General features: G+C 29.6%; 1 protein-coding gene across 3 annotated transcripts in view; it reads left to right on the top strand.

Moving 5' to 3' along the window:
* The window catches only part of LOC136826299 (protein APCDD1-like), a 205,208-nt gene that overhangs the window by 16,793 nt on the left and 175,258 nt on the right, over positions 1-13,157 (top strand). The window contains exons 1-2 of one of the 3 annotated variants that reach the window (XM_067083525.1): positions 4,254-4,329; positions 4,924-5,162. The exons of 1 other annotated variant lie outside the window; for it this stretch is intronic. In XM_067083525.1, the coding sequence (XP_066939626.1) occupies positions 5,135-5,162 (28 nt within the window). In that variant the 5' untranslated portion in view covers positions 4,254-4,329; positions 4,924-5,134. Of the gene's footprint in view, positions 1-4,253; positions 4,407-4,923; positions 5,163-13,157 lie in introns of those variants that run through there. One more of the 3 variants, XM_067083526.1, reaches the window with a different exon arrangement.

Below are 13,157 nucleotides of genomic sequence, written 5' to 3'. Positions count from 1 at the left end.
ATTAACCATTTTGCTGTGAAACAGAGAAAAATTCCCAAACATTCAGGAAATTTCACAACTTGGCGATAGCACATGTCATCGCTGATATCATCCAATTTTGCAGGCCAAATGACATCATTTTTATGATTTGGCTTCCTGACTGTGTAAACGAAGAATTTATCTGATGCAGCAACATGGAGATAATCAGCTTCATCCCAATCTTTAAGAAATGAACCACAAAACCATGCACTGTCTTCTCTCTGTTGCTGAGTGATGTTAGGCTTGCTGATAACATGAAACGGCTTGATACCAGATTTTTTCAACTCACGATATACAGCACTATAACTTCTCTTCTTTCCCTTTTTTGTTTCTAGTTCAAGCGCCAACACATAAAAGACTTTCTTGGTCTACCCACTGCCTCAGCTATGATGTCTTTTGACTCCTGAGAAAGGACTTCAGGCCTTCTAAGATTCTCACTCTTTTCACGATGACAGTCATATAGATTTTGTTCCAGTTTCTTTTAACAAAGGATTCATCTCTTTTAATGTATTTAGCTACCCAGAACGTGAAATGAAGGATGCGCCAGCATCCCTGGCCTCTCTGAAGGTTATAGCCCGGATTCGGTCAATCCATCTGATTTCCTCCGAGTCGTTAGCCATGTCTGAAAATACAAGAGTCTGGAAATACAAGAAATGTAAAATGAAAAATAGTTTAATAGAAACTTAAAATAATGTACTTGGAGATAGGCTATAGCAGAAAACTTCATAACTTTCCATTTGTTCTGTGGAGGGGGGCTCTAATTTCGAAACACCCGGTATGTGCGTGTGTGTGTGTATGTGTGTCCGTGTTCGTGTGCGTGTGGGTGTGTGTGAGTGTAAGTGTAAGTGTGTGTATGCAAGTGTAAAATACTTAGTGATGTCAAGTAAAAGGACATTAATATTATCACCAATTGCGGAAACTTTACAATCAATACCAGGTAGGAGAGAGTTACCAGAAATACCAAGTAGAATAATATCAAATTCTTTGCTTCCAACAACAACGAAAAGCCTCAGTTTCTAGAGAGAAGCATTGACCTAGGTGACACATAATATTTATCTCACGTTGGGTGGCAAATGATCCTATAATGAATTATCTCAAACCTTTGGTTGCGCTATAGCAAATGCAAATGGACTAAATATTTTCCCATTATTTATTGAATTATTGGTTTATGTATTTGCTTGCATTAATTTTCTTTTTAATTTGTCTACTATAAATTAATTGTGTGCAAATTCATTACCGGATATTTTTTAAGTTAATATATGTATATATATACAGTATATATATATATATATATATATATATATATATATATATATATATATATATATATATATATATATATATATATATATATATATATATATATATATATATATATATATTATATATATTAAAAAATATCAGGTAATGAATTTGCAAACAATTAACTTACAATAAACAAAATAATAAAAAGAAAAGTAATTTAAACAAATAAATAAACCATTGATAAATAAATAGTTAACTGGCTTGAGATAACTAGAAAGTATCATCTAGATCACTGAATCTCTCTAGAAACTGAGGCTTCTTCTTGTTGCTGGAAACGGAGATTTTTATATCAGCCTGCTTGGTATTTCTTGTAACGGTCTCCTAGACCGTATTGCTATTAACGTCCCTGCTATTAGTGTTACTGGTTCTGCTCTACTGGTAACGTCCTTTTTATTCAATATCACCAACTGTTTTACAAACACACACGCATACCACACACACAGGCGTACAAACATATAACATATATGTGTGTGTATGTATATATATATATATATATATATATATATATATATATATATATATATATATATATATATATATATATATATATATATATATATATATATATATTATATATATATATATATATATATGTATATGTATATATATATATATATATATATATATATATATATATATATGTATGTATTCGTTCATCATATATATACATATTTATATACATGTACACACACACACACACACACACACATATATATATATATATATATATATATATATATATATATATATATATATATATATAAATTATATAAATATATATATATACATATAGTCAGGAGCTGGTATATATAATACTTAATTTTCCGTAAAAATACCTGCAGAAATTTTAGATTTGTTGCAACTAACTTTAATCCCGAATCGTATTTTCATTAAATGCCTTTAAATAACATTATATTTGATCATTTTACAATAACTTGTCCTAACGTCAAAATAGCTGTTATCCATATTGCCACTGGGGTCTCTCTCTCTCTCTCTCTCTCTCTCTCTCTCTCTCTCTCTCTCTCTCTCTCTCCTTTCAAGAATGAGATCATGTTCTTGGCACCTACTGCTTGTGTAAAGAATCTCTTTGCCTGCAAAATTGTTCTAGAAAAGTAAAATTTTTTTTAGACATTATTGGAGCAGACTGTGGTGTTTTTAATATATATATATATATATATATATATATATGTGTGTGTGTATGTATAAATGTGTGTATATATATACATTATATGTATATTATATATATATATTATATGTATATTATATAATATATATATATATATATATATATATATATATATATATATATATATATATATATATATTTATATTTATATATATATATATATATATTTATATATATTATATATATATATATATATATTTATATATATATATATATTCATATATATATATATATATATATATATATATATATATATATATATATATATATATATATATATATATATATATATATATCCTTAGAAGACGGAGCTGCAGCTCTAGGTGCATCTGGTCAGGGGAATCATAGGGAAAGGCATCCTACTCAGATGCATTTATTTTGCCAACGTTTCACGACTCACAGTTGCATCCTCAAGGCTATAATAAAGATACAAACGAACTTTAAAACCGAGCACTGCATATTCCATTAAAATTACGCAACATTTAATAAAAAATTAATGAACATCAGCATGTAGAAAACTTGAAAATAAGTTATGAACATCTTAAAACAGGAAATTATACTTAACATTAAAAATATGTACAAAAAATCTGTAAGATTCTGAAAACAGTAAAATTACTTAAAACACTAAAAAAGTAAGGCCTTTCTGTACCTTATCCTCGCAGAGGACGAGCAGTCACGTGACTGAAAGATTTTCTTAAGAACAAACAACGCACCTTAGGCGATAAACAGCTGAACAGAGGAGGATTGTGTATTTAAAGATGGAACTATCTTTTTTTATCATAATGGACTCCCAGATTGTTAGGTCGTTTTCATTATGTACTTGACCTATAATTGTAAAGTTCTTATCATCAATATATGTTTTACATAACTTAGAATGGTTCCTAATATTTTATTGTTCGGGATTTTCTAATCTACTGCCCGTTCTCAAACTTACGCCCCTGTGAGAATCTATTCTCACTTTGAGTAACTTTCTCATACAACCCACAGAAGTCCTGTGATTACATCTTGGGCTATATATATATATATATATATATATATATATATATATATATATATATATATATATATATATATATATATATATATATATATATATATATATATATATATATATATATATATATATATATATATATATATATATATATAGAAAAATATATATATATACAAGAGCCTTTCAGAACAAAATTAGAGAAAACAGAATTGGGAAAAAATGAATCAGGTTATTTAAGGAAATATTCATTTTTGATTTCATCATTGTTTTCAGAGATATTCATATCCGTACCTTTCTTCAACCTCTTTTCCTTTCCCATAATCTGATGTTATCATTATCACAAAGCAGTTTCGTCCGTAGTGATTTAATGGAAGCATCCAAAGGACTTACTACTAGCATGAATTCATACATTATATTTAGGTTTTTCATTAACAGCTCTTTCTTTGAAAATCAAAAATTATTCTCTCATCCACCCTTCCCCTCCCCTCTCTCTTTCTCTCTTGTCCCCTAACGGCCTCCCCCATCCCCACCCGCGCCAGAATAAAAAAAAAAAAAAAAAAAAACCTGACGTATTTTTCATAAAAGGTAACGCGCGTTTCCCGTAGAGTTTATCGCGTTGAACTCTCGTGTTTGGCACTCCATTCATTGCTGTCGGCGCCGGCACGTGATTGGCTGAGCGGTCCCCTCGCCTCGCAGGTGATTGGAGGAGACCATCGTCCCTTCCTACTGGCTGAGAGGGACTTGTAGTATACTCGAGATAGTGGCTTCACCAAAGTGCTAAGACTCAGTGATACGCTGTTTGTCATATAGTGAACATATCCCTGTGGTAATGTGAACAGAAGAGAATCCGTGACTGGGATCGAAGGCAGGAACATGAAACTTGATGAAAAGCGCCGTTAAAAAGTTTCGTTTCGCTTTGTTGTAATTAAGACTGTTCATTTTAGAGTCACTTAATGTTGTGCTGCGTAAAATTTTTTATGATAAACGTGAATCCTAATTTTTTTTTAGTTCTTTATAGAATTTCTGTTATATACTTTGGAATATTTCTAATAACACAAAATAGAGTGCGATGTTGTTGCAAACAATTAGAGGTTTATTTTCATTATAGCACAACTGATTTTAAATTGTTAGTTATGTATTAAATACTTCATAGCAAGAATATGTCTTTCAATTTTTGTAGGGACACTACAATAGATGATTCTCTCTCTCTCTCTCTCTCTCTCTCTCTCTCTCTCTCTCTCTCTCTCTCTCTCTCTCTCTCTGTATATGTATATATAAATTTTTATAGTAATTTTCATAGCCTAATTTATTAAAAAGTTTTCGTGGACATGCATGCGTACAATTTATAATTGCATAAGAAAATAAGCGTTTGTAGTGCGCCCATTGATTCATAAGATTAACTGTTTAAGTATATACCTAGGCATTATGAACACGCATACATATATGTATAAATGACAGTAACTAAAAGTGAATTAGAAATTTTTAAAAAAGACAAATAGTTAAGAGACTTGGTGAATGAAGCATCGAAGTGCAAGGAAAGATACAGAAAATCAAGAAAGAAAATATTCAGAGGTAACTGGAGAAACAAGAAAGTTTAATAGAAGATTCTGAGGGATTAACTGATATCCATCATGGCTCACATTGCGACTCTCCTTTTGGGTAAGTTAAACAAAAATCAGGTAAAAAATGCGCCGAAGATTCTTCGACGCAATTGAGTTTTCTGTACAGCGTATACTGCTGTATGAGCCGCGGCCCATGAAACTTTCAGCTACGGTCCGGTGGTGGCCTGTCCTATAGCGTTGCCAGACGCACGATCATTGCTAACTTTAACCTTAAACAAACTAAAAACTACTAAGGCTAGGGGGCTGCAATTTGGTATGTTTGATGATTGGCAGGTGGATGATCAACATACCAATTTTCAGCCCTCTAGTCTCAGTAGTTTTTAAGATCAGAGGGCGGACAGACAAAGCCATCTCAATAGTTTTCTTTTACAGAAAACTAAAAAACGGAATGCAAACATTTCCTGTTACGGCGAACACATTTCTCTTCTTGACTCGGCAGCAATAACAATTATGAATTTGTAGCGAAGCCTTTAAAAACGTTTTTCAGTGATTGGATGTTTACTTCTCTTCTTTATGGCATTGTTTATATATTTATTTTGAAAGCGTCGACAGCAGAGGAATTGGCCGAGCGCTCGTTAGTGCATTGTTTGCTGACAAATGACGATAGTTCGTTGCTTTGTCGTGCATTGCTTTGCTTGAAGAGAATGACATTTTTCAGTCGCATGCTTGCTCAGCTTTTTAGATTTTTTCATTTAGATATTTTTAGCATCTTACAACTCTCTTTTTCATTTATCTTCTTATCATGAATGATATCTATTAAGTTTCACTCGTTCGTCTTTCTTAGGCAAGTTCAGGGCATATTGGTTGCATCTAAAGGATGTGTCTGCATCTCAGTACTATAATAATAATAATGATAATAATAATAATAAAGCCAGTGTGCTTTAACTCAAGGAAATATAAGGTATATTTGTTAGCATAATTGTCAGTTGGGTTTATAATATATATATATATATATATATATATATATATATATATATATATATATATATATATATATATATAGTATGTATAAAATAAATATCAGGAAAGATAAACAATTGAAGAAAAATTAAAATTAAGAAAAAATCTGGAAATGACAGATGAGTAAGGCCTTTAATTAAAAAAAATAGCAAATCCATTATTCAACGGAAATCTAATCCGGAGTTCCCCGTTCTTTTTGGGAAAATTCTATTGAACTCTAGTTTTTTAATCTTTACAGAATAAGATATCATTAGAATCTAACATATATTTAATGTGTTTATCATTTTCTTAGTATATATATATATATATATATATATATATATATATATATATATATATATATATATATATATATATATATATATATATATATATATATATATATATATATATATATATATATATATATATATATATATATACATATATATGTATGCATATATATATATATGTACACACATATATGTACACATATATACATATAATGTCCAAGAAAATGGTAAAAAACACATTAAATACATGTTAGATTCCAATGATATCTTATTCTGTAAAGATTTTAAAAAACTAGAGTTCAATAGAATTTTCCCTAAAAGAACAAGGAACTCCAGATTAGATCTTCGTTGAATAAAGAATTTGCTTTTTTTTTTTTAATTGAAGGACTTACTCATCAGTCTTGAATTTTAATGGCCATCTTCCCATTGAGCATTACGTGGAGTCGTTATTCGAAAGAAATTTTGTATTTTGTCTCTCAAAGAAGACACGGAAACTAGTTCCTTCTTAACCGAATTGCATTCTTTTATTGATTACTGTAACCTGTTTGAAATTGATGTTCATAGGACAAGATGTTCTGAAAATTCGATAAAGCACAAACTTGAGTAATGTCCTTTCACAAATAATTTATTATACAAAGAATCCTATTAATGTTAAGCAGTTGGCAGTTTACTCATGTTTAGGAAAACGTAACGCGTTGTATACCGGAGGTTTTAAACGATAAAATAAGTTACTTATTATTAACATACTGTACAGCTAAACCCCTAGGCAGCCATATCTTCCAGAAGACATAATATTCCCTTTTTTATACTTATTTCAGCAGATAGAATTTCCTGGTATACCAAAGGAAATAGAGGAATCTTAGCGATATGTACACACACCACACGCATATGTATGTATGTATATATATATATATATATATATATATATATATATATATATATATATATATATATATATATATATATATATATATATATATATATATATATATATATATATACAGTATATATCGAATAAGCGTAATATAAAAAACCAAGGGCAAACACGTAAAGAATTCAGTGCAAAGTACTAGGCAATATATATATATATATATATATATATATATATATATATATATATATATATATATATATATATATATATATTGCCTAGTTCTTGCATTGAATTCTATATACACAGTATTTATTGTTTTTATTCTTCATTGAATTCTTTACGTGTTTGTCCTATATTTTATATTATATATATTATTTATATATATATTATATATATATATATATATATATATATATATATATATATATATACATATACATGTGTGTGTGTGTGTATATCGCTAAGATTCCTCTATATCCTTTGGTATACCAGAAAATTCTATCTGTTGCAATTAGTATAAAAAAGGGAACATTATGTCTTCTGAAAGTTATAGCTGCCTAGGGGTTTAGCTGTACACTGAGTCGATAATAAGTAACTTATTTTGTCGTTTAAAACTTCCGGTATACAACGCGTGACATCTTCCCAAACATGAGTAAAGTGCTAACTGCTTAACATTAATGGGATTCTTTGTAAACTAAATCATTTGTGAATGGACATTACTTAAGTTTGTGCTTTATCGAATTTTCAGAACATCATGTGATAAGTATTCTATGAACATTAATCTCAAACAGGTTAAATTAGTAATCAACAAAACGATGCAATTCGGGTTAAGAAGGAATTAGTTTCCGTGTCTTCTTTGAGAGACAAAATACAAAGTTTCTTTCGAATAACGACTCCACGTAATGCTCAATGGGAAGATGTCCATTAAAATTCAAGAAACAGATTACGAAGGATCTTTACATGAAAGTTATATTCAGATCCAGAGTCTGATTTCTAAAAACAGAATTTAATCCAATAAATCTTAGCCGCAAAAGTCAACTTACTTCCATAACTTTTTTTACTTCATTCATTTCTTTCAGCAACATGAACAATTTCTGTAAGCAGATTAGTTTTAAATAATTTCAAAGGGCAGCTTTCTGCTTCACGCTTTACTCATTATCATTTTGCGAGTTTACGGACAACCGATGATACGAATCTGAGAGTTTGTTTTTCGGATTATAATGCTTATGGGTTTGCAGTCTCTACCGTACGAATATGGAAAGGCAGTGGAGAATATCAAAGACTGAGTAAATATTTTATTTTACTCGTTAGAACAGCATCAGCTATTGATCATTCCAATAGACGTTTTCTAAAATACCCTTCTGTATTTAACAACACCAAAACATTAGATTTGTTGGCCTGCCAGCGTCTGTCTTTAACCCCTTTCAAAATCCTACAAGCTAAAAAATTTCCTGAACATATATATATATATATATATATATATATATATATATATATATATATATATATATATATATATATATATATATATATATATATATATATATATATATATATATATATTTTATATATATATGTATATATATATATATATATATATATATATATATATATATATATATGCATCACGCAAAGCTTTTACAGATGTTAAACTCTTTGCAAATCTCAGTCTCCTCTAGTAATAGTTTTTCCTATGGCATTCCATTCCCTCTTGTCTTGTTACTAAAAGCCTTGATCCAGCTAAAAGACTTGATTCAGCTAAAAGCTTGATCCAGCTAAAAAACTCGATCCAGATAAAAATCTTGATCCGGCGAAAAGGCTTGATGCAGCTAAAAGCTTGATCCAGCTAAAAAAAAAGCTTGAGCCAGTTTAAAAAAATCTTGATCCAGATAAAAAAATCTTGTTCCTGCAAAGAGGCTTGATACAGCTAAAAAGCTCGATCCATATAAAAAGCTTGATTCAGCTAAAGAAACTTGATCCAACTAAAAAGGTTTGATCTAGGTAAAAGCTTGATCCAGCTAGAAAAAAGCTTGATCCAGATAAAAAGCTTCGTTTGGCTAAAAAGCTTGATCCAGATAAAAAATCTTGATCCGGCAAAAAAGTTTTTTATACAGCTAAACAGCTTCACCCAGCTAAAAAAAACTTAATCCAGCTAAAAAAGCTAAAAAAGCGTGATCCAACTAAAAGGCTTGACGCAGCTAAAAAAGTATGACCCAGCTAGAAGAAAGCTTGATCCAGCTACAAAAGCAGATGTCATGAGACAATAGCCAAGTCTTGATGAGTATTTTTGCCCAGTCGCTGATTTTAGCAAAACGTCTGAATCCTCATTGATATTTCCTTTCACGGTAGTGACGTTATTTCGTATTTTTGCAAAAATTGAATCCAAAAAATCGCCCATTCGCTTCTGAAAGAGACTGATTCAAGCCCATTCAGTTTTAACACCGCGAAAGACTGATTCAGTTTTAACAACGCGAAAGAATCATTACCTGGAATTTTACCTATAATTATTTACAAACAGAAGTTCCTGCATAAGCACAAACAACCTAGGGATTATACTGTACGTTCATTTTGGCATGTGCGTGGAAACATTGCGACTTTATTCAGACAAGAGCAGGACAACAAAGAGTAGAAGGTTGCGAAAGAATATGGGAGACACCTGGTAACCGCGAGGCAATATGATCTCTCGATACGTGAAAGGCAATGTAATAGCAAATACCTAAATTCAGGCAAGATAAAAATTTAGTTTAGTAATATTCTGTGTGCGGGTATAACCTAGGTTTAATGATAAACAGATCAATAATAAATAGATAGAATAGATGAACAGTTGAATATGTACAGTATATATATATATATATATATATATATATATATATATATATATATATATATATATATATATATATATATATATATATATGTACATATATATATTTATATACATATATATTTACCTCCTAAAAATTCGCTTGTTTTACTTAGTTAAAATGATTAGAGAAAATATATATATATATATTATATATATATATATATATATATATATATGTGTGTATGTGTATGTGTATATATATATATATTATATGTGTGTATATATATATGTATACATATACATATATATTAAATATATGTATATATATATGTATATCGTAAAAATTCGTTTGGTTTTACTCAGTTAAAATCATTTTAAATCATCACTTTATTTAAAACAAATACAGCTAGTTTTGCTTTTACTTAAGCTTGTGTTCTTATTTAATGGGAATGAATTAGCTAAATGTCATGTTCGGAATTACATTAGTCAATGCATTATTCATATTAAGCTCTTCTATGTACGCTGTCAGCGCAGTGGTAAACCTTTTCATTCCTGACAAGAACATAACTTTTTTCACGAATAAAAAGTATTTGGTATGAGTAATTTATCAAACCTAGTATGCTACTTGGATATATATATATATATATATATATATATATATATATATATATATATATATATATATATATATATATATATATATATATATATATATATATATATATATAATATATATATATATATATATATATATATATATATATTGTATATACATATGTATGTATATATGTGTATATATAAAAATTATATATACACACATATATATATATATATATGAATGTATGTAAACATATATGCTGTGCAGGGCATATATTATGAAAAACAATATAGTAAAAGACAACTGAACTATCTTCATTTCTTATTAAGGGGTGAAAGCTATTTGATATCAATAGGCTATCAGGTATTATAATCTCTCTCTCTCTCTCTCTCTCTCTCTCTCTCTCTCTCTCTCTCTCTCTCAAAAAAGATAGTATCATTATTATTATTATCAGTATATTTCCAACACACTTGTAAGATTCCGTCTGTCTCCGCTGTACAGGAAGTAAATCCATTTGTTTATTTTTGAGCGTGCAGTAATATATATTCTTTATAATGATCGCCGAGTCATTTTGATGAATCACGGACATATTTTCCCAAATACTCAGAAATATCGTCTAGTAGTGATCAAGTATCGTTTTCCGGTCCTCGTGCCAATACGGCAATTTTTCTTCTTCTTGTGAAAGACCTAAAGATGTCAGACACTTGCATCACGTGTATGTCATAAATATCAAAAGAAGTCTGGTGACAATTACACCGTGCGTCTAATTACAGTTCATGCGACGTCAGCTGATGTCAGTGTGGCTTTCTCTCTTCTTCTTCTTGAATATCAGGAAGAGATACACACGTCTTAAGGACTTTATATGTTCGGTTTAATCATTTTAATATAATGTGTAATTTTGTACCGGCAATGCTCTTTTTTTCTTTCTTTTGAGTTCCTTGGTGCTTGTAATATTTCTTCTTTTCAGAAAAGGATCTATCGCTTTTCTCCGGTGTAGATTATTCTCTCTCTCTCTCTCTCTCTCTCTCTCTCTCTCTCTCTCTCTCTCTCTCTCTCTCTCTATTTTTTTTCAAAGCCAGAATTATGTGAGCACCAATTTGCTCATTGCTAGAACGCTGTATGAGAGGAAAATGCTCTTTTTATAATATTAGTTACCTTGTTTGTATTTTTGTGGGGTGGCATAAGTTAGTATGAAAGTGGTGTCTGTAGATAACAATCCATAGGTCTGAACGAATAATCAAAAGCAAACCTGATAATAGACTGTTAGCCTACTTCTCCTAAGTTCTAAAAACGGAAATATTAGTAGGTCTTTCTCCTCTAGATCGAGAACGGGATATGCTGTATATCAGGTCCACAATAATATTCGGAGGTGAATTATGTTTTTATAAAATCAACATAACTCACTACTGAATATTATTGTGGACCTGATATACAACGGAAATATTGCAGACGAAACTGACTCCAGATTTTATTGACGGAGGAACAACCCTCCAAAATACAGAATCTTTTTTCATAACCCTGGATTAAGTTTTCTGTGCATTTTTCGCTTGTATGCTTGCTATGACGACCGAAGCTAGCCTCTTCGTTTGTTAGTTTGAAAAAAATCATGTGCTCAAAGGCAGAAAGTAAAATGTCATTGGTTGTCACTGGACATTTCTTTATTACAATAGTAATAACTATAAACAACAGGAGTTGTAATTCCAGATTTACAGATGCTTTTCTTACATTTTGTTTGTCCAAACCAAACTGCAACCTCGTCCATTAAAACGATTCCTACTTGTGATAATTAATCAAAATGCAATTTTATAAATATATTAATTCAATACCCATCGTAAACTAGAATGTGAAAATAAAGACATTATTATTATTATTATTATTATTATTATTATTATTATTATTATTATTATTATTATTATTATTATTATTATTATTATTATTATTATTATTATTATTATTATTATTATTATTATTATTATTACTTAAGTAAAAGATGGACTAGCGGTATATCGCTTGTGCCTAGTATATAGAAGTACTGTATGATAAGTGAAGGCGTAACTACTTGGATCTTTAGGGTGGCACCAAACGCTTCTTTAAACTGTCCAAGATCAGCATTCATAATAAAAAAGGCTGTTCCATAGTTTTCTAATAAACTGAATGATTCGTTTGTATGATTCGTTTGTCAGCACACGAAGGCGATAGCTTGAGTAACAAAAACACAGAGTAATCGCGTGGAAGGTGACCAAAACAGAATAGCATGAACGATCAGAATTAAAAAGTAAGAGCATTTTCCATCTTTCAGCAGTTATCTGCATAACAGTAAGAGGGACCATAAGGTAAAATATCATTCTTAGACCCTTACTTATTTACATACTGCTGTTTCTTTGCGTAATTTGCCATTGCTCATATTTCTTGGAAGCATTCATTAAAACAGTTGTATTCATTAATATGCTATCTGGTTGTTTTTCATTTATGTAGTATTCATATATATATATATATATATATATATATATATATATATATAT

Source organism: Macrobrachium rosenbergii, chromosome 40 (genome assembly GCF_040412425.1).
Source record: "Macrobrachium rosenbergii isolate ZJJX-2024 chromosome 40, ASM4041242v1, whole genome shotgun sequence".
Classification (NCBI taxonomy): Eukaryota; Metazoa; Arthropoda; class Malacostraca; order Decapoda; family Palaemonidae; genus Macrobrachium; species Macrobrachium rosenbergii.
The sequence above is the reverse complement of the archived record's forward strand: the minus strand, read 5'-3'. Positions and strand labels throughout refer to the sequence as shown.